This window comes from Cydia fagiglandana, chromosome 7 (assembly GCF_963556715.1).
Source record: "Cydia fagiglandana chromosome 7, ilCydFagi1.1, whole genome shotgun sequence".
In the NCBI taxonomy this organism is placed as follows: domain Eukaryota; kingdom Metazoa; phylum Arthropoda; class Insecta; order Lepidoptera; family Tortricidae; genus Cydia; species Cydia fagiglandana.
The window spans coordinates 8,814,052-8,837,573 of NC_085938.1; the positions used below are offsets into that span (position 1 = coordinate 8,814,052).

The following is a 23,522-nucleotide window of genomic DNA, read 5'->3' on the forward strand; positions in this document are numbered from 1 at the left end:
CATCAACTTGAATAATTTTGAACGCTTGCACAATGTGCATGTAGCTTGCGGGCGTTTCATCTTTAAGGCCGTTACACACTATCGCACTACATCGCGACCTTGGTGCGTCGCACCCAAAGAATATAATATGGTCGCACCCATAAGTGACAGCGAGAAACAAATATCTCTTTCTCGCTCTCACTTATAGGTGCGAACGCACCAAAGTCGCGAGGTGGTGCGATAGTGTGTTACTACTTTTAAAGTGTTTAGGCAGGCCATAGACGTCCCGGATCAGGAATTCGAATTGGGAATACAGATTCGGGATTCCGCAACACTTCCGCAAGCATTGGATTATTTACGTTAATGTTTCGTTCGAACTGAAAGGTGCAAGCGAGACAGCACTATGCATGTGTATAGCGACGTCCCGTTCACACCTTCATTTAACTTAAGTACTTTAAAGCGCGACCTTTGACCGTCAGTTCTGAGGGGCTACCGCGAAAACCGAAGTTCGCAAATTGCGGGGATTTTTCTCTGTCACTCTAATTAGGCCTTCATTAGAGTAAAAGAGAAAGATCCCCGCAATTTGCGAATTTCGGTTTTCGCGGTAGCCGCTCTGTAACGATTGCTAACCGGCCGTTAAAGGGGCACAGTAAAGTGAAAATGCCTGTTAATCCCTATCGTATTTTCTCGGGAACGTTCGTATATGTCATACTACTTAGTACTTCAGCCAACAGTACTTTTATTACCGAGACTGACTGGAACAGCATAACACTTTCGTACGCTGCCGTGAAAATACGATGGTAAAGGATTACGCACTACATCTTGTACCTAGTACAGTCCTGTAAAAATATGGGTGTAGACAACTTACTCAAAAATATGTCCCATAGTTCTTAATTCACTGACATAGAGTTTTGGGACATATTTTTGAGATGATTTGTACACCCATATTTTTACCTACATAAGCACATACAATGGAACCCGCGTGCGTGCGCCCTCTCCATGCACTCGCGCCAGCTACCGAACGCGCAAAATTTAACGACAGTCAGTAAGGAATCTATTAGGTGACATGAAAATATAAAGCATTTACGGGTAATTAGCTAATTTATTTTCAGTTCTTAAACGCCGACTTACTAATAATGAGCTGATAATACAATTTAAAAAAAGACTATTCTAAATTTTTTATTGAATAATGCTTGGTAACAAATCATATCCTTTTTGTATTCAATAAAAAGTTTTAACTACACAATATAAAACAAATTCCCAACAATGCTCACCTGCGAGAACAATGTTACATTTGCATTTCGATCTCCGAAACAGCAGTCGAGAAGTCTTCTACATTATCGAGAAAATAACTTAGAAATAAAGCTACTTTATCATTCTCATGATAAGGCGTGTTGAGCGTCAAAATGGTCACACAGTACTGCGATCCATTAAATCAAACCAACCCAGTGCCTTCCACTTCAATAATCAAGGACTGCTCCTAGATTTACCACTTTGGCGCTCATCGTCGTCATATAAATATAATAATTAGATCACTAATAAACGGCGGCTGACGCGCCCAATCAAATACAACTATAATTCGACAAAAGTACAATCAAAATACCAATCAAAATTATGGCTAACAAAACTGAGGACAATGATATCTTAACAGGCACTCTGCGTGAATTTATTATTCGTGTTAGTACTAGGTTCCTAATAGTTCCACGATTAGAAAATATACAAAATACCATGGGCTCTTTAGTACGCTCAAGTCACATTTGAGTGCTGGAAACTGAACAGCAGCTAGTCCCGGCTCACTCCGGCATCCATCCTCAGTCTATGAACACAATTATCCAGCAAACCTTACCTAAAGCGTTACAAGCTAATTTATGTGTATGTGGCATGAACAAAGCTGTGGAATCTAACCTTGTCAATATTGTGAATCATTAATATTACATAACGTTACTGTCAATTTATTTATAATCATAACAGAGGTGGGGCACAAATTTGTATATAATTCTTAATACTGTATACCTATAGTTGGCCAGCAAAAAGCATTTCACAATATTAATGGCAGTAAAAATTCCACCAGCGATCACAATGTCTTGTTTAATAAGGACATATCCTTGCGTATATTATTCACATATATGTTTGTCTTGATATATTTGCAGTTTAACACCGCGTAGTCGACACCATCGTTATTAGGACAGATCTGAAACAAATTCAGCATAATTCATTACATGTTTGCTTTGTGCAAAATGCACAGGTGTTTGACCTCAATGTCACCTGGCGGTCTAGCATGAGTTGCGTTCTTGCGCGCGACTCCATACATCTAGTGCGACTTCAAGTATGGTAATTGTATATTGATTAGTACAGTACGAATCAGACAATTATAATCTATGTAATGGTTAAGCTTAGTTTAAGAAAGAGAAGCATAAGGGGGCCATATTATACTTTAGTCAGTCTGATAGAAAAGTAACGCCTATAGTTCGTTTTTTTTAGCATTAGCAAGAACTTAAAGGTAAGGTACTTAAGGTAAGCGATCTTGACATGTCTTTTAATTGAAAAACGCTTTTTAAAAATCAATAACTATTACGAAAGCAGAAGAATATAAATGATCGTATTAGATTCATAATTGTTACATATTTGCTGTAACTTATTTTTAAAATGTGTTATTCAATTAAAAGACACATCAAGATTGTTTACCTTATTTCTAATGCTAAAAAAAAACGAACTATAGAAGCTAGATATCAGTTACTTACTAAAATAGAAAAAAAAACGGGGTAATATGATTTTGGTTTAGCAATGTGTATCTTTATCATAAAGGCATTAGAAACACTCAAGCTTATAACAGTTTTTCCCACAAAGGCCACAAAATAAGGTGAAGTTTGTCGTTATTGTGATAGCCACATGTCTGTTCGGAAATTGAACAACTACCTGACTGCCTTCTCTTTTGGGCGTTATTTATTTATGGAACTTTGTAATGAAAGAATTCGAATACAAAAAAATGTGTACGTTATTTTGAAGTAAATAATAAGTAAAATAAAATGTGTACTTACAGCTTGGTACTAGATCCTGATGCATGTGGTGTTCGGCGTCCATGCCCAGCGGCATGCACGCGGGGGGCGGGGGTCGACGCTGGACCTGCAGCATAAGCACAAAAACATTTGAGTTCACTTAAGGTTCCGTTACAATAGGCGCGTTTTCAGGGCGGGGCGTGAGCGGCGCGTGAGCGTTTTATATGTAAATGCGGCGCGCCTCGCTCACGCCCCGCCTGGGAAACGCGCCTGTGTGACGAAGCCTTTACAATACCTGAATTACGCCTGTTTATTAAATTTAGCAAAATTTGTGCTAGTGAATTTACTTTAAGGCAAGAAACATTTGGAACTGAATGCATTTAGAATTGCATTAAAAAAAGGTACATGTTTGATAATTATCTATTAAACCATGTTTTAAATAGGGATCGAAGAGATTGTAGTAACCGCAGCAACAAGATACCTAAAAAAAATACTACGTATCTAGTATCTAGATTAGGGTTGCCATAATAGACCAGCGGTGGAACAAAAATGGGTTTTGATAACATTAAAGTTTTTTCTTTTTTGATATGTTATTGTAAGCATGTTAAATAACATTCATGTAAAAAGTTAGAAAATTTTAGGTGGAGCGTTCGGCCATATTTAAATTTTCAATTTTTGCTAAATAACTATCTAAATATAAAATTAAAGTTACAAAAAACTTTAACATATTCAATAACACTTTAATTTATTCACAATATTCGGTTTTTAGAAATCTGGAACAGCTGCTTTCTGGTGAACGTAAAAACAGGAATTATTATGTAAATACAGAATTAGAGTAGCTGATATTGCAAAATTACGATATTATCTATCAACTTAGTATACATGTAAAAAGTTAGAAATGTAGACAATGTGCTTGTCTAGATATTGATTTCTCGTTAAGCAGTATAGCCAATATTGAATTAAAGTTTGTAGAGTTAATATTACACGGTCATAATAAAGATCTTACTTCTCACACAAAAGATTAGAAATATAAAATCACGGCGACACTAAATACTGATACGTAAGTATGCATTCCGAGCTTATATTAAGTTACATTTCAAACGCGCGGCGTTTGCGCGCGCCGCGCTGTGCGCCGTGGCAGGAGGCAGCGATCGACGGTCGCGGGCTAGCGGTTAGCGCGGTGCCCTTAAAAATACGCAAAGCGTTTATAAAATTATTATCAATGGTAAATAGTTATTTTACACAGTACACTAATGGAAACTTACCTTCCCTTATTTATTTCTATATGTACTAGGGATTGCCCGCGGTTTCGTTTACGTAGAATTCGTTATCGTGTTAAGTATAGAAATAATAGATACATTTGAAAATTATTTTAGGTGCATTGTCATACAGATAACTACCCTTGTTAAAGTATTCTTCAAATTCAATACACAGGTCATGTCAATATAATTTTGCGTAATTTGGCGCTTTTAGGTTATAAATGACTAGCGACATATATTTTTTAAGAGCGATCTCCGATAATATTTACTTAATCATAAAATCAATTTCAAACTAACGTTATTCAATATTTATCATTTTAAAGTCAATATTACCAACCAACTGATCCAATTTACCTACGGTAACAACTCAAAATTTGCATCAAATTAAATGCCACTTTTCTTATCCGTTTCGAACAATCAAGAGGGCCTTTACGAGCTGATGTGGTGAAAATTTTATTTAACCTTCGTCCCTTGAAACCTTCACTACGCTCAAGGTTTAACTTTACGAACCACTCGCTACGCTCGTGGTTCAATTTTAGAATGTTTGAATTTGTTAATGTGCTTCCTGCCTCGCACAGCCAAACTGTGGAACGAACTGTCCGATACGACCTTCAAACCTTCAAAGACCCCCATCTTAAAGGTCGGCAACGCGCTTGCAACCCTTCTGGTGTTGCGGGTGTCCATGGGCGGCGGTAATCGCTAACCACCAGGTGATCCGTCTGCTCGTTTGCCTCCTATTTAATAAAAAAAAATGTTTCGCTTGTTTGGGTATTAATATTAGCACGAGCGGTTAATCAACAACTTTTCCCCTTGTAAAACAAATAAATAAGGTAGGTGAGGTGCAGGCATATGAGGCCCGGCGGGTAACAAGGCCCAGCATTCAAAAATAGCAGTTGCTCCCTATTATTCCCAATTATTCTGAATTTGTACTTGTTGCTAAGAAGGCCCACTGTCAGTGCAGGTAAACAGGTCTAGTCCCGGGCCTTATTGAACGTATGAGATGAAATATTAGATTAAAATATTTTAAGGTAATTTTCAATATTTTTAATCTCTTATTAATAAGGTCGATTTGAAGAAACTTCTATGAAATTATGACTTATAAATAATACTTGCACTGCGTGGGCTGTCAAAATTGCTGCAGACTTTGCTTGGTCTAACTCTAATAATTTTTCACTTGCTTTATTGACCTAAAGACGTTTTAAAGAATCAAAAAGTCTAATAACATTGAGGCACTTATACTTTTTAAAGGCAGTAACTAATTACAAGTGACTTTTTTTTGTTAATACATAGGTAGGTATTTACGATCATCATCATATATTTAAGAGTATGACTCTTGTCGGTGGAGCAATTTCCATGTTTGGCGGTCCTCCGCCTTCTCTTTGACAGCCCGATACGACACGACGTTGATCTTTTTAACCGACTTCCAAATCTCAAAGAAGGAGGTTATCAATTCGGTTGTATGTTTTTTTTTATTTTTTATTTTTTTTTTATGTTTGTTACTCCATATCTCCGTCATTACTAGACCGATTTTGAAAATTCTTTTTTTGATTGAATGTATATGCATACAGATTGGTCCCGTTTTTATCAAAACCCAGTTCTGATGATGGGATCCATGAGGAATCGAGGGAACTCCTCAAATCTTAAAGGCATACATATAGTGATTTTTGGGTTTTTATCAACAAATCAAGCATATACATCCAAAAAAGTGACATTTGATGAAGTGGAACTGCTGATGATGATCAGAACGGAACTCTTCAACGACGCATAGTTCACGGTTGGCGATTTGTCCTCTTCGTTACGTTTGTTAAGCAAGTTAAGTTTATAAGCCACATTTTTGTCAAGCTCGAGTTCTGATGATGGGATCCATGAGGAATCAAGGGAACTCCTCAAATCTTAAAGGCATGCGTATAGAGATTTTTGCATTTACATCAGAAAATCAAGCATTTTCATTAAAAACTGTTGCATTTGATGAAGTGGAACTGCTGATGATGATCAGAACAGAACTCTTCAACGACGCATAGTTCACGTTTGTCGATTTTTTCTTTTCGTTATGTTTGTTAAACAAGTTAAGTTTTTAAGCCACATTTTTGTCAAGCTCGAGTTCTGATGATGGGATTCATAAGGAATCGAGGGAACTCCTCAAATATTAATGGCATACGTATAGATTTTTTTGTATTTTCATCATAAAAACAAGCATTAACATTAAAAACTGTCGCATTTGATGAAGTGGAACTGCTGATGATGACCAGAACAGAACTCTTCAACGACGCATGGTACACGTTTGGTGATTACGAATTTCGGTTTTGACTTGGACTGGGACCCGGACTCGGGCTCATACCCGGATCCGGTTCGGACCCGGACCTTGACCCGGAAAACCACTATGATACCTTAACTAAATAAATCACTAAATAAAGTATGATGATGCCAATCTTACTAGCCCTTCTCGCTTAAACCCCCGTACACCGCACCGCATGCGCCATTAAGTGGGTTAGGTTAGGTTTGAACTGCGATCCTCACAGAACCGCGAACTGCTATCTGAGAAGTGGGTTAGGTTAGGCTAGAACTACGACCCTTATGGCTCCTCTACACGATGGGCCAACGCCGACCACTCCAAGGGACGCATTTATGCGTTAGAGGGAGCAAGTGATATTGCTATCTCATTCTACCGCATGGCTGCGTCCCTTGGAGTGGCTGGCGTTGGCCCATCCTGTAGAGGAGCCATTACAGAAGCGAAATGCTAGTAGAAAAGTGGGTGGTTTTACCTCCTTTTCTACGTAGTGTACCAACTACAATAATCTTTCACCGGCCCCCATGGAAGTCGGTTTTTTTTTCTTAAAAATTATCCTTTATTTGATCCATGTACGCTCTCCTTGGTCTTCCCCTCTTCCTGTTTACTTCAACTTTCCCTTCTATGATATTTTTGATAAATTCGTCGTGTCGTATCAGGTGCCCAAGCATCCTTCCTCTTCTATTGTCTATAGTTCTTAACAAACTCCTCCTCTCTCCTACTACATAGGCCACACTGAATGTTTTGCACTACTGGCCACTGGTAAACATTTAAATTATGAATTGTATATTTAAAAAAAATACAGGCTTTTGATTATGGAATGTGACAAATGTTGGCGACAAATCGATACGCCGTCCACGGCGATCATTCAAGGAAACGTGGCTACTGTGAGACGACTCATTGAAGAAAACCCACGAATCACCTATGACGAAATTTGAGGACAATTAGGGATAGGTATGAGACAAATACAAAAGATTTTACAAGAATATTTAAAAGTCGGGAAGCCTTGTTGTCTTTGGATTCCTCACGAATTAACTTCAGTCAAAAAACAGGTACTTTTTGACTGGTGCCGAGAAATGCTGCGTAAGTATAAGCAAGGAAGTTCAAATCCTGTATATAACATCGTTAGAGGAGATGAAACCTGGATTTACTGCTACGATCCGGAAAAAAGGCATTAGTCCAGTCAATGGGTCTTTCGAAGGTGACAGGAGGCCCATAGAAGTTCAACAAGCCAAAAGCGTTGCCAAACATTTTGATCGTCTGTTTTTTTTAAACGCGACATTTTTGTACCGTACTTTTAAATAATAAAAGAACGTTAAATACTGAGTAGTACACTACCATTCGTGTGCCCGCAGTCATTGAAAAAGACCGCGAGAGACGACCGAGAAGCCGCATCCTCCTGCGTCATAATAATGCGTCCACCGATACCGCAATAAAGGCAAAAATATTTTTTAATAACGAAAACGTGGAAAATGTCTCTTATACGGATTATAATCCAGACATTGCACCCTGTGACTTCTATCTATTTCCCAAAATTAAGGATTTAATTTGGGGTTTGACATTTAAGACCCCGGATAAGGCAGTTACTACGTTTCATCACCACGTCGAAATCATGCAGTCAAGTGATTGGGCCTCATGCTTCCAAAAATGGTCCGAGCGAGTGAATATGTGCATAGAATGTAAAGGGAAACATTTTGAGAAGCAATAAATGTATTATTATGGTTATAAATGGTTTTATTCAAAAGTTACGCAAAACTTTCAGTGTGGCCCTCGTATGCGTAAAACCTCTTCGTTAGTTTTCTTTTACGATAGAATTGCGAAAAATAGATATTTTGCAACGAGTGACGAATTTTAAAACACGGTCAAAGCCGTCAAAGGGAGTGAATAAATATTTATACTGTAAAAAAATATCCCACCAAACACATTTTCATGTAAATTTTGTTGCTAAGAAGAAACCATAAGACTCGCACTGTCAAAAAGTTGTCAGATCTCTTGTCGAGCCAAGCTTCAAACTCTACAAGCCCTAACTTCACTAACTCTACACCTTAGTCAAAATATGTGGCTTGGCTGTTTCGCTACCGCCACATGGGCATAAGGTGAAAAATTTATTAAATTCATTATTTTTAGGGTTCCGTACCTCAAAAGGAAAAATACTGAACCCTTATAGGATCACTCGTGTGTCTGGCTGTCCGTCTGTTACAGCCTATTTGCTCCGCAACTACTGCACCAATAAGTTGAAATTTGGTATACACATGTAAGTCTATAGCCCAAGGACATACATGTAAAGTAAATAATAGAAATTCAAATAAAGGGGTCACTTTTGAGATGAATGATAAATAGAAGAAAAAAAAACCATATCTTGTTATAATTAATATAAGAGAATTAGAATAAGAATTAATATAAGAGAATTTTTGTTAGAATTTTAATTAGTATAAGATAGATATGTATATTGTCATGTTATTTTCTCGAACTCCCCATCGGCATACAAACCTCCTCAAGGTTTTGCCCACGATGGGTCTTGTAATAATAATGTACTTTATTTGGCTTATTGTTCAATAAATTAAAAAAAATATATATATAAATAAATATATATCAAATGAAGGGGCTCATTTTAAGAATCTCAGATATATTTTTTCATAATTTTAAAATAAATAGTTTAGAAGTTATTTAAGAAAATACGCAATAAATGACCCCCCCCCCCCCCCTTATCTTTGAAACTACTGGGTCTAAAATTATGAAAAAAATACACATATTAGCTCTTTTCCTATAGATGACAGGAAAACCTATTAGAAATGTGCAGTCAAGCGTGAGTCGGACTTAAGTACCTAGTTTTCCGATCCCTACGGGTTTTTTAAAGACATTTTACTCACTTTTCTCTAAAAAAATATATTGTTAAAAATTGTGTAATGTACAGAACCCTTGGAACGCGAGTGCGACTCGCATTTGAGCGGTTTTTGTATTATACTTACATACAATAGTTCTTGTAGAAACGAAACGGCCAAGCCACACACTTTTGGTGTAGAGCTAGTAAAGTTAGAGGGCTTGTAGAGTTAGAAGCTTGGCAAGAGATCTGATAACTTTTTGTCAGTGCGAGCCTTATGGTTTCGTTTGGGCAACATTTTACATCAAAATGTTTTTGATGGGATTTCACTTCTTTTTGTAAGTTGTTTATGACAATCTTCCATCCCCTAATTTAAAGGGTTGGGGGTGATTTACTATTAAAAATCCTGAAATAAGTATCTGGGGGCATCTGTTACACAATGTACTTCTTACTGATTCCCCATATAAACCCTTCACCCCGTAAGGGTAAACTTTGGGGTTGAAATCTGCCTTCACCCCGTAAGGGTAAACTTTGAGGTTGAAATCTATTCTATATCCTTCCCCATAACAATACCTATCTACATACCAAATTTCAACTAAATCGGTTCAGCGATTATTGATTTCCCATACAAAATTAACCTATTGAAGAACTACAGACCCATCACGCTTCTGAGCCATGTCTATAAGCTGTTTTCAAGGGTCATCACGAACCGTCTCGAACACAGACTTGATGACTTCCAGCCTCCCGAACAAGCCGGTTTCCGAAAAGGCTATAGTACCATAGACCACATCCATACGCTGCGGCAAGTTATACAGAAGACCGAAGAGTATAACTTGCCATTATGCTTAGTGTTTGTGGACTATGAGAAAGCCTTCGATTCGGTGGAAACATGGGCGGTGCTTGAGTCTCTTCAGCGATTCCATATTGACTATCGGTACATCGAAGTGTTGAAGTGTTTGTATAGTAACGCCACCATGTCGGTCCGAGTACAGGAGCAGAGCACGAGGGCGATTCCATTGCGAAGAGGCGTAAGGCAGGGAGACGTTATCTCTCCGAAACTGTTTACTGCCGTAATGGAAGACGCCTTCAAGCTCCTGGAATGGGAAGGACTTGGCATCAACATCAACGGCGAATACATCACTCACCTTCGGTTTGCCGACGATATCGTAGTCATGGCAAAGTCGATGGAGGAACTCAGCATGATGCTCGATGACCTCAACCGAGTTTCACAACGGGTGGGCTTGAAAATGAACATGGACAAGACGAAACTTATGTCAAATGCCAATGTTGTGCCCATCCCAGTCTCTGTTGGGAACTCGGTACTCGAAGTTGTTGACTCGTACATCTACCTAGGACAAGTAGTCCAATTGGGTAGGTCCAACTTCGAGAAAGAGGTCAACCGCCGAATCCAACTCGGTTGGGCAGCGTTCGGGAAACTACGTAATGTCTTTTCGTCCGACATACCTCAGTGCCTCAAGACGAAAGTCTTTAATCAATGTGTGTTACCAGTGATGACTTACGGCTCCGAAACGTGGTCTTTCACTATCGGCCTCATCTCAAAACTCAAAGTCGCTCAACGAGCTATGGAGAGGGCTATGCTCGGAGTTTCTCTACGTGATCGAATCAGAAATGAGGAGATCCGTAGACGAACTAAAGTCACCGACATAGCCCACCGGATTAGCAAGCTGAAGTGGCAATGGGCAGGCCACATTGCACGCAGAGAAGATGGCCGATGGGGTCGAAAAGTGCTCGAGTGGAGACCACGGACTAGCTAGCGCAGCGTAGGACGTCCACCCACAAGATGGACAGACGATCTTGTTAAGGTCGCCGGAAGACGCTGGATGCGGGTCGCTTCCAACCGGCACGTATGGAGGTCCAAGGGGGAGGCCTATGTTCAGCAGTGGACGTCTTATGGCTGAGATGATGATGATGATGATGATACAAAATTAAAACCCATCTTCATCCCCTTAGGGATAAATTTTTTTTGAATTTATTTGTTGTTTATGTACTAAAACTATCTTACATACCAAATTTCAGCTTCTTAGAGGACTTCAGGAAGTACCCGGTATTGATGATCATCAAGTGAGTGAGTCAGTGACGAAATCGAAGTTTTTAGATATGAATAAAATCTAAAGTATAAGAGCTATGCAATTGATATGCTTAAGTCCGAGAACTTTGTTTATCTGGTATAATCCAACCCCAATTTATGAGGGTTCCAAAAAACGACGAAGCGCTTCGAGAAAAGGTAGATAGTGCCCTTGCGCTTTTCTCGTCTTGGCGGGGGCACTGCCGTGCCCCCAGATGTTAAAAGATGAGACTACTGTAACTAATAAAGATTTATGTTTAGTTACCTACTATTTTCGCGTAAACTAGACAATTTTTATATCTTTAGTTATTAAGACCCAAAATAATTATTTTCACTTATTATAAATAAATCCTCCTGTTATGAAGTATCAAATATTGTTATTTGTATATGTATAACTCTTAAGTTAAAAACAATAAAATCTGTTATTACCTACTGTCAACATGATTATTTTTTGCGAGATTAAGTAATACACTGGTAGTGTTCAATAAGGCCCATAATAGGACTTTTATAAAAGGTATATTTTCCAAGAGTATCGTAATATTTTTATAACTATTTTGGTATAATGAAGAAACTTAAATAAATGAGAAACCTATTTGAGTGAGTTTTTCATACTTCATATCCTGTTTATTAAAAAAAAAACCATTTTAATTTAAGGTGGGCTGTATATAGGCATATACGGCCCACACGGAATATACAATAAGGTAAGTGAGGCCACTTACCTTATTGTATATTCAGGATGTATACCGTGTAATATTGAGCAGTTGGTTTATAATATACATATTATGATATTGACATTGAATAGGACAGGACATGACAATAGGAACCAGAAATAGGTATAGTTGGTCAAACCAATTTGTCAGTAAATAAAAACAAAAAACTATATTCATTCTTTTCTTTTGGGTGCTAGTACTAGTGTAAGTCAAAGATAGTATGATGATTCTCCCTGTCTATGTTTGAAATGAGACAGTCCTTTGACAAACTATGTATAGTAAAAAATAGTTGTGAATATCTTGTACATTTTTATTGCAATATTAGTCAAGATAATGAAATATACAATGAAATAACACTTGCACTGCGTGGGCTATCAAAATCGCTGCAGACTGTTCTTGGTCTAACTCTACAGTCCTACAGTGTGACTACCACCAGTTTGGCACTGACATAAACGTTATTGAGAACGTAACTTACTTTCTATGCATCTCGCTCGTACTCGCATATTATTGTGAGCGAGATGTCTAGAAAGTAAATTACGTAGACGTTAGCGTAGGTATATAAAGATGGTCAAGCAAATCTTGTCACTAAAAAAAGGCGCGATATTCAAATTTTCTATGGAACGATATCCCTTCGCGCCTACATTTTTCAAATTTGCCGCCTCTTTCTACTGACAAGATCTGATTGACCAGCTGTAGGTATTTTTACTTAATAAGATATTTTAATTTCACGTAATGTCCGCATCTAATTTATATATGTGCACGGTAAACAAACAAATGAATGATAAGAAAAGACAGACAGTGTTACTGAGCGGGAGGTGGGGCGAGGGGCGAGGTATAGGTAGGCTATGATAGGCTCTCGAGCGCCGCGCCGGCGACTGACGGACCAGCGCGGCGTATGTATGAATTTCGCGCCTTTTTAACTAGATTTTACGATTACAATGCAAGCTACACACAGAAATTTCTTACTTTCCATAATATGGCTGCGTATATTATTTTATAGTAATAGACTTATTTTTACAGACTCTAATTCAATATTAGATCTTATAGGACAAAAAACGCATATTAATTCTAAAGCATATATCTTATTCTTCTAGCTTTTTAGCTTGCCTATTAACTTATAAATTTAGATATGTTGTTGTGGATTTATTAAACTTTAATTCAATCTCGACAAAATAATAAGCTAATTGTAGTTTGACAAAGAAGCACGTTAAAAAAATTTCTAATAATTTTACATTATAAAGCGTCACACATATTATAAACAATGGAACTTAAACATTGCACTTTAATTCAATATTAAAAAATCATTACTAAAAATATATAAATACCTAATTTATATCTAACGCTCGTTCTAACTTTTCATCATATATAGCATATATGCTTAAAAATATGTCCTATATCAGATAAGTATCACTTTTTCAACTTTAGAATTATCAAAACTTTTAGTGCAAAAATCCGGTCCCACTATTGAGCTATAAGTGTGGGGGCTCAGACCGGGACATTTAAAGAAAACCGGCCAAGTGCGAGAGATAAACATGTAATTTTAACTGTAAAATAGAACCAGGTAACAACAGGCGGTCTTATCGCTAAAGAGCGATCTCTTCCAGACAACCTTTGCACAGTGTTCGATTTCCCTCAAAAAATTTCCCTATGCTGTTAATTGCATAAATCAATCAAGGAATGCATTTGAAATGCAAGACTAGAACACCCAGAAGTCTATTTCAAATACTTTTTTTAATAAAAAATAAATTATATTTCATGACCTTGACATCGAAAAATTACTAAATAAATTCTACAAAAGTATCTGATGAAGAAGTCGCTTTTTAATAAATGTAGTTTGATAAAGAAGGCTTTGGCGCATATTTTCTAGTTCTTAGTTTAGGAATTTACCCTCTCATCATCATCATCATCATCATTTCAGCCTATATACGTCCCACTGCTGAGCACAGGCCTCCTCTCATGCGCGAGAGGGCTTGGGCTATATAGTCCTCACGCTAGCCCACTGCGGATTGGGGACTTCACATACACCTTTGAATTTCTTCGCAGATGTATGCAGGTTTCCTCACGATGTTTTCCTTCACCGAAAAGCTAGCGGTAAATATCAAATGATATTTCGTACATAAGTTCCGAAAAACTCATTGGTACGAGCCAGGATTTGAACCCCCGACCTCCGGATTGAAAGTCAGACGTCATATCCACTCGGCCACCACTGCTTCCCTCTGGTTACCGAATAATTTATACAAATAGAGATTTTTTATTTCATTTTTTTCTCCTAAATAACTCAAAATTGCGACTTGTGACTAGCACTGACAGATTGCTCTTAACTAGGTCTACCACTGGTAAAAAAATCACGTTCCACTATCGCGGCGTTTGGGAGTTACGTATAAAGGTCAAATTATACTTTTTAGGGTTGTTACTTAAAGGTCAAACAAATATGAAAGGTCGGAGTAATTAAAAAATCTGATTAAATTAAATTAAGGAACAACATAAGAAACTTTATTTATATTTATTTATTTAACCTTTATTGCACAATACAAGAAATTACAAATGGCAGACTTGCCAAAAGGCATTCTCTACCAGTCAACCATTGGGCCACGCAGAAACTTTTAAGTGCAGTGCACTTTGTTAAACAATAAAGTCATTAAATTCAGAAAAGAAAGAAAGAAATTCAGAAGTCAAGTTATAGTTTCTTTTCGCAAGTTGGTCTCAGATTTTATGTATTTTGTGGCTCATACAAATCATTTTCATTTTCGAGAACTAACGTGCAGTCGTCAACATGGGATGGATTTTTATCACCGTCTATTAACGAAGATCCATCATTAGCTAGATCTTCATCATGGACTTCAGCCTCTTGTAAGTTTTCTTCATGAATCGGCTTCAGAAGTTCACGAACTGCTTCTGGTAGACTAATCCTACTGGACGATTTTTGGCGTTGTCTGTAGTGTGCCATAGACACGAACGGATCTGATGATTCTAGTGCACGGTGAAAGAGATCTATCATAGTTTTTCTCCTGTTCATTTTCCGGCAATGGTGTTCCGGCATTTTGATAATGATGGATAAAATTGTTTTTTACGATTAGTCGATTTTTAATTAATCACTAGCACTGGTGCACTTTTGCCCCCGTCAATCCAGTGTACCTGTATTTTTATTTATGTACCTGGAGTATGTCTAAACAATATACAGTTTTGTAATAGAGGAAAATTTTGAATTAATTCTGACTAAAAATTAAAGGTCAAGTTGAGGGTCAACCCTAACACTGTATTTTTAAATTCGATAACTCCCAAACGCCGCGATAGTGGAACGTGATTTTTTTACCAGTGGTAGACCTAGTTAAGAGCAATCTGTCAGTGCTAGTCACAAGTCGCACTTTTGAGTTATTTAGGAGAAAAAAATGAAATAAAAAATCTCTATTTATATAAATTATTCGGTAACCAGAGGGTGAATTCCAAAACTAAGAACTAGAAAATATGCGCCAAAGGCTTCTTTATCGAACTACATTGATTAAAAAGCGACTTCTTCATCAGATACTTTTGTAGAATTTATTTAGTAATTTTTCGATGTCAAGGTCATGAAATATAATTTATTTTTTATTAAAAAAAGTATTTGAAATAGACTTCTGGGTGTTCTAGTCTTGCATTTCAAATGCATTCCTTGATTGATTTATGCAATTAACAGCATAGGGAAATTTTTTGAGGGAAATCGAACACTGTGCTTTGGTATGATATGGTAGTAGGAAATGTAGAACAAACAAAAGTCAATAGGTAGTGCACGGAGCAAAATATGGAGACTATCAAACACAAACACACATATTACATTCTACTAATTCTAAACTAGTTACAAAAAAAATACGTAAGATGTCCGTCTTTGGGTCACGAATTTACATATGTGTACCAAATTTCAATTTAGTTGTTCCAGTACTTTTGGGGAAAATGGGCTGTGACAAACGGACGGACAGACATACGCACGAGTGATCCTATAAGGGTTCCGTTTTTTCCTTTTGAGGTACGGAATCCTAAAAATAATATTTTTACGAAATCAGCATTAACTAATGTATTGAGTAGGTATATATATGTCAAAAAACCACGTCGAGAATTCGCGATCCCGGAATGTGTTGAGTTAACGTCAATTCGTAAAAAGTGAACGGACAAGTGTCAGCGCCTACGTCGTTCTATCCACGTACGATTAGCCTAGCTAGTTAGTCGTGTTTATTGTAAGTATATCATTATTTTCAAATTCCAGCGTCTACTAAATAACTATGATTTGTAAACCGGGACAATTTGCTTATCGGCCGGGACACCATGCTTCAAACCGGAACATGTCGGGACGTATGGCAACCCTAATCTAGATGCATCTGTGCAAACAATAAAGAACAGTACAATACCTACAATAACCATCTTCCCGTGTCACAATACTGCGCTCCACAAAACGCAACATGCAGTAGGCACTCAATGTGTATGAGTATGACCCTATTGCGTGAAGTGCGGTGCTGTTGTTGCATGGTGCCCCTAGGTAAGGTTAAAGGTAAGGTAAGGCGAGTTAAGGGTATGCGGTAAGGTTTAAAAGTTATATTTTACCTGGTCAAGGTTGAAGCGCACGAAAGCCTCGTATTGTTCGGCAAGCTTGTTGCTGAGTGCAATCTCGTATTCTGCGCGCAGAGCTGCCTCTTGATCGCGCAGCACGCGCTCGCATATCATGCGGACCTGCCAAAAGGTTTTTGATTCATGATTTTATGATAAAATGCGGGTTTATTCACGCCAATATAATTGATTACAGTTGGACATAGTTTAGCAAAAATGCTTCTTTCATTTGACATTGAAATAATAACTTGTTTTTGACACAAAATTAACAGTTGGATTTCTAAGATCATCTTAGGGCCCCCCCACATCTGGCGTCTTTCGAGCGTCGGCGTCTACAATTCTATGGCCGACGTCGACGCAACTGCGCAGCGACGTCATTTTCCATAGCGCTGGACCGACGCCGACAGACGCCGACGCTCGAAAGACGCCAGATGTGGGGGGGGCCTTACCGACCGGTCTTTGACCGGTTTTTGACGACCGGTCTGGCCTAGTGGGTAGTGACCCTGCCTATGAAGCCGGTGGTCCCGGGTTCGAATCCTGGTAAGGGCATTTATTTGTATGATGATACAGATATTTGTTCCTGAGTCATGGTTGTTTTCTATGTATTTAAGTATTTATATATTACATATATAGTTGTCTGAGTACCCACAACACAAGCTTTCTTGACCTTACCGTGGGGCTTACACAATTTGTGTAAAATTGTCCTATAATATCTTTATTGTTACGTTAGTAATGGCTTATTGACAACAAAATTTGCTTACCTAATGGCAATTATTGTCGCAAATTGAGTTGCTAAACTTCAAACTTAATGTAAACTAGCGAGTAGCGACCCGCCCCGGCTTGCCACGGGTTAACAAAATATACACCTAAACCTTCCTCAAGAATCACTTTATTGATAGGTGAAACCGCATGAAAATCCGTTCAGTAGTTTATCACGAACAAACATACAAACACACAGACGCGGCGGGGGACTTTGTTTTATAAGGTGTAGTGGTCATATCTTTGCCAAAAAGGGAACATGCTGTGGACAAGATGACTTCTCATCTTTACTTAGTAGACTAAATTGTGCAACCATTTGAACTGCTGAGTAACTATTAACCTACTTTAAATGTGATATTTATTACTTATACATGTACAAAATACATTAATATCATCAATATTATGTGTTTAATTGCAGTTTTGGCAACATAACACTTTTTTTTTTGCTGCTGATGATTAAATAAAACAACATCATGTAGGTGTAAAATCCAAGGTGACCTAACCCAAGTCAGTATGAATAATTCTACCTACAATATAGAAAATTCAGACCTATTCTGTGTAGCATACACATATGTCCATATTATGTCACAGTATATTCACTGTTACATTAGCTGGGGTTCTAGAATTTTAGGGCATTGGTTAGGGAATGCAATAACCGGCCTAACTTCATAACCGGTTACGGTTATGCCCGAAAAATAACCGAATAATGGTTATAATCGGTTACGGTTATTTTCGACAAAAAATGATAAAATAACAATGAAGTCATTAAAACATTACGAAAACGAATGTACTGTTTTAGGGAATATGAGTATAACTCTTCGTTTTTTAATAAAACACACAAAATACAGTAAAAGTAAAATATGACCTTGGACATGATACAATATTCAATAAAAATATTTCATAAATAAGGGAAGTATATACTTTATTATTAAAGTACACAAATGACAAAAATTATAGTCACAGGTGTCACAGGCAAAAAAGGCAGGATTTTGTAGTCATTCGATGATAAAAACATAAAATTTAAGTCACAAATAAATAACCGTAACCGGTTATTCGATTTTCCTATATTTGGTTATGAAATTTTGTCAAAATATTCGGTTATAACCGAATATTTCGGTTACGGTTATAACCGATTTGCATTCCCTAGCATTGGTACAGTCAACTGTAAAAATATGGGTGCACAAATCATCACAAAAATATGTCCCTCTCTCTCAAAAAAAAGTGCTATGTCAGTGAATTTTAAGAACTCTGGGACATATTTTTGAATAAATTGGCTACTCATATTTATACAGTTGATTGTATACAACATCAGTTTGAAACAGAACTTTTCTGCGTACTATCTGCACACCAGTCAAAAAGTTGACAATTGAAAACTGTAAATGGCTCTATAGCTCGTTTTTTTAGCATTAGAAATAAGGTAAACAATCTTGATGTGTCTTTTAATTGAAAAACACATTTTAAAAATAAGTTACGACATATATGCAACAATTATGAATCTAATACGATCATTTATATTCTTCTGCTTTCATAAGTAATAGTTTTTGATTTTTAAAAAGCGTTTTTCAATTAAAAGACGTGTCAAGATCGCTTACCTTCTTGCAAGTTCTTTCTAATGCTAAAAAAAACGAACTATACATATTAATATTTATTAACTATGTTCTTTTGGTATGATTAACGTCAGGTGTTTACCTGCTTGAATGTGAAGAGCGCGCGATTGGTGACCTTTTGCTGCTGGCTGTGCGTGGAGCGATGCGGCGGCGAGGCGTCACCCTCAGAGCCACTGGACGATGAGCACGATGGCACACCAGACGCCACGCGCAGCTGTCGGCGCCGCTGCAGGCGTTTGATCTCGTCGCAGATCTCTTGCGCCATGCGCTCTGGCAAAATAAAAAAAATGTTAAGTAATTATATTCTAAAAAATTCCTAAATTTTATAAATAGAATATAAAATAAATTTCTTTTATTGCTTTTTTACTCATACTCATATATTTTATTGCGTTTCATGTGTACAGAGGATCTTATAATATAAATACAGTCTCAAACATGAACCCTGCAAGGGTATAGCAACATAAAATAAAAAAAACAAATTAAATATTAATAGCAGTAGGTATTTAGTATTTTTTCTAAATAACTAATACATCTAATTCTCACTTAAAAAATCCTGTATACAATAATATGCTTTATTAATTAAAAAACGCTTTAATTCCAATTTAAATTTATGTATATTTGTTTCCACCTGAATTGTCTTAGGAATTTTGTTAAATATATTGACACACATGGCAAACGGACCAGAGTGGATCATTTTCATGTTGGAGTTAGGGCGGGCTAATCTAGTATTTACGAATCCATATTGTGATCTTGTCATGTCCCATGCAGCAGCATAATACTATATTGTTTTTCAGTTATTGGATAGTTATTAGGTACTTATTAGTCAATTTATAAAAATGTATACTCCATTTTATGGACTGGCTGACGTTAGAATCTTCTCATGGGAAACTTTTGTAAAATAAATAACACATCTAATAAGATGTCATAGAGGAAATGGTGCTCGACAAATTACCAGTTTTTTTAGTTTTCTAGTCAACTAGATACAGGGTGGTCCAAACCTTGACGTCCAAAAATTTTTTTTAGATTCCTCACGTCGTGGGCTATCAGAATATACCCCATGTATGTTAGCCGATTTTTCGTAGTTTTCGAGTTATGATTTTTTAAACTTTTAGCTTTTGTTATAAATTCCGGGGTTCCCATACAGGGTGGCTAAAAAATAACTGCATTCCCTTTGCCAGGGAGGTTTTGGGATTATACTGAGCAACTTTTACTATGGGACCAACTTCGAAATCGCGAAAAAAAATTTGGCTGTTTCATACATTTTTGGCTGGTCTATTTTCTATGGACGGGTAAATTTTTTTTTCGCGTTTTAGGGGTTGATCCCATTATAAAAGTTGCTCAGTATAATCCCAAAACCTCCAAAGGGAATGCAGTTCTTTTTTAGCCACTCTGTATGGGAACCCCGGAATTTCATAACAAAAGTTAAAAGTTAAAAAAAATCATAACTCGAAAACTACGAAAAATCGGCTAACATACATGGGGTATATTCTGATAGCCCACGACGAGAAGAATCTAAAAAAAATTTTTGGACGTCAAGGTTTGGACCACCCTGTATTTTGACCTTGTCTGTCTACCTGTCCTGTTTGGCTTTACTCCGCGATCTTTAGTGCTAGAAAGCTGCAATTTGGCATGGATGCAGAAATGATGCATGGCAACAGAACAGTAAAATAAAAAATAAAAACAAATGATGATGAATCAAAAACATTATTGTTTTATCCCCCCACACCACTGGGATATAATGTTTATTTTTTCGTTTTGTCCCAATGGTGTGGGGTAGGTAGGTAAGGATAGATCTTGCAATTAAAGTTGATGGAATAAAGTAAATCCTGATCATAGAGAGCTATTATTGAGTAGATTTAGTATTGTGCATTTTCCTCCCATTTCAACATGATGCTGATTTCTGTTGAAATCAGCTGTATCTATTCTTAGATATCACAGTTTCCTTGTTGAAGATTTGTTAGGCAACCATGGTATTAATTATTCTATGGTGTTTCAGTCTCAATCAGATTTATTTGGAGCATGATTCCATAACAAACTTAATATTTATATATTTTATATCACATAAGCAAACGTCGGACTATAGGGGGCAGTTTGAGGGCAAGGTAAGGTTTACAAAAATCTTAACTTACGAGTATTATAATGTACCTAGTATTTGTAACATAGTTAATTAAATTAGTTACCCGTTATCATTTATTCATCTTTAATGTGTAAATACTCTTTGAAGTGATGACTGATAGCCCACTGAAGTGGCCACTTAAAAAACAAATAAATAGCTAACATGCGTCATTATGACTTATGTGTAGTCCAAGTACGTTTATAAAGAACGCAGTTAGTTGCTATGATATTTGGAATTTCACATTATAAATACTAGGTACCAAATACTAAGTACAAATACTCGAAAGTGAATTGATTGATTTGCGAACCTTACCTATCATACTGACATGCCACGAAAATGCCCGCTGGAGTCCGACGTATGCACATAAGTCACATAGTATTTGTTTTTATAGCGGCAACAGAAGTACATCATCTGTGAAAATTTCAACTGCCTAGCTATCACGGTTCATGAGATACAGGCTGGTGGCAGACAGACGGACGGTCAGACAGACAGCAGAGTCTTAGCAATAGGGTTCCGTTTTACCCCTTGTACCCAAAGGAACCCTAAAAAGCATTATTCATAATAGTATTGTTGCAACAAAGAAGGAAAAAGTTTGATGTTAAACAATAAATAATGGAGGTATAGACCTTGTACTTCAATATCATATCAAATTATTTTCCATGTATGGACTAATAGCCCAATCCCAAATCAAACAAATTATGAGCATTGGTGCATTATAGGCATTATAGCGCAGTCAATCAATAATCGCTATTGCTTTTGGCAAAAAAACCCAGGTTTTGTAAAAAAAAAAACCACACGAAAAGGTCGGTTTCCAAACCAAGCAGGTATAAAGCAACAAAGAGTTTTTTGTGAGTCCATTTTTCGAGAGAGAGCGTGCAATCTGACGCCAGATAACCAGCCATTACAAAACGAAAACTAGCGTAACTATTTTTGATTAGCTTCGTCATTACAATGGAAATAGATATGATTGATTTCGTTGTACGTTAATAATTGCAAATCTATTAGACATTCAGCTTGGTCATGTAAAAACAAAAGAACAAAATCCGCCCAACGGTTTTAATACGTCCGTCTCACTCCAACACTATAAAAATATTCATGATAGCGCAAAAACAATGGCGATAAAAAATACAGCTGATTATATATTGTGATGTGTAGGTTTATATTCATTGCCTAATAAGGTAATTTCACAATAAATGTAACTAATAATGTTCAATCAATACAGTAATTGAGACGCAAATGATCTTTTGTGATCGGAGAACAAACCTGGGGTCAACTTAGCAGGCGCACTGACGGATTCTCCAAAAGAAGAGGGTCTACTTTCTGATACTCTAATTCCTGGGCTTGTACTTGAGCTTGCAGCAAACGGAGCACATCTTCTTCTTTTAGCAGGCAACTGAGCCTCCCAATCCAAATTTCTTTTCAGTGTAGCACACGCCATTTTCTTTTTACGCCCAACGAACGTCCTTTACACAATATAACTGGTTTAGGATTTCAACCAATTTCACCAAGCAACACGATATCAAAAATAATATTATTACTAAACGTAAACTAACACTAAAATTAAAATTTCACTACTTATATTAAATAAGCTTAAAGGATTTATCCAAATATTAAAGATTTTACGACGCTGATCACCAAAATCTAGCAGCGGTACTTTTTTACTCAACTCAATTTTGTTATTGAAATTTCCAGGGAGCACCAACCTACAGAAAATGAATAACCATAGAGCATGCATGGTTACTTTTTTAAGGGCTCTATAGATATAACAATATCACAATATGAATTTGTCTTCGACTTCGATTTAGGCTGGCCACAGACGTTCGGAATCCTGATCAGGAATCCGAATTGGAAATTCAAATTCGGAAACACTGAGGGCCTACCGCGAACCACGTTCAACGTGTTGCCTCTCTGTCGCACTTGTAAATTCGTACGTAAGTGTGACAGGGACGCAACACGTCGAACGTGGTTCGAGGTAAGCCCTCTGCGCCCAGCGCACACATTCGATTATTTGCGTTAGGAATTCCGCAGACGCAAGGAATTTTCCGTACGGAATGACATGTGCAAGTGAGATAGAAAATTCCAAATGTATGAGCCCAGACAGACGCACGGAATTAATAATTATTACCCGGTTTCCGTACGGAATGACATGTGTGAACGGGACGTCGCTCTATACATGCATAGCGCACAGTAGTAGCATAGATAGCTCAAGTTGATCATGATTTCACTTCGATATAATTATAATTTTGACACTTGTTTGATAACTTTTGTCTCCTTTTAATTATTCTCCCAACTTTAAATCGTAACAGTCTGTGGAGCCCTCATTAAAA

General features: G+C 37.1%; 1 protein-coding gene across 1 annotated transcript; it reads right to left on the reverse strand.

Moving 5' to 3' along the window:
• Positions 1-1,068: 1,068 nt before the first annotated feature.
• On the reverse strand, positions 1,069-22,874 carry LOC134665857 (akirin-like). Its single transcript, XM_063522890.1, has 5 exons — positions 22,459-22,874; positions 19,162-19,349; positions 16,711-16,836; positions 3,018-3,102; positions 1,069-2,170 (listed from the first exon to the last, which is right to left on the reverse strand). The coding sequence occupies exons 1-5, from the start codon at positions 22,631-22,633 to the stop codon at positions 2,160-2,162; spliced, it is 585 nt and encodes a 194-aa protein (XP_063378960.1). The 5' UTR covers positions 22,634-22,874; the 3' UTR covers positions 1,069-2,159.
• Between the last annotated feature and the right edge of the window lie 648 nt (positions 22,875-23,522).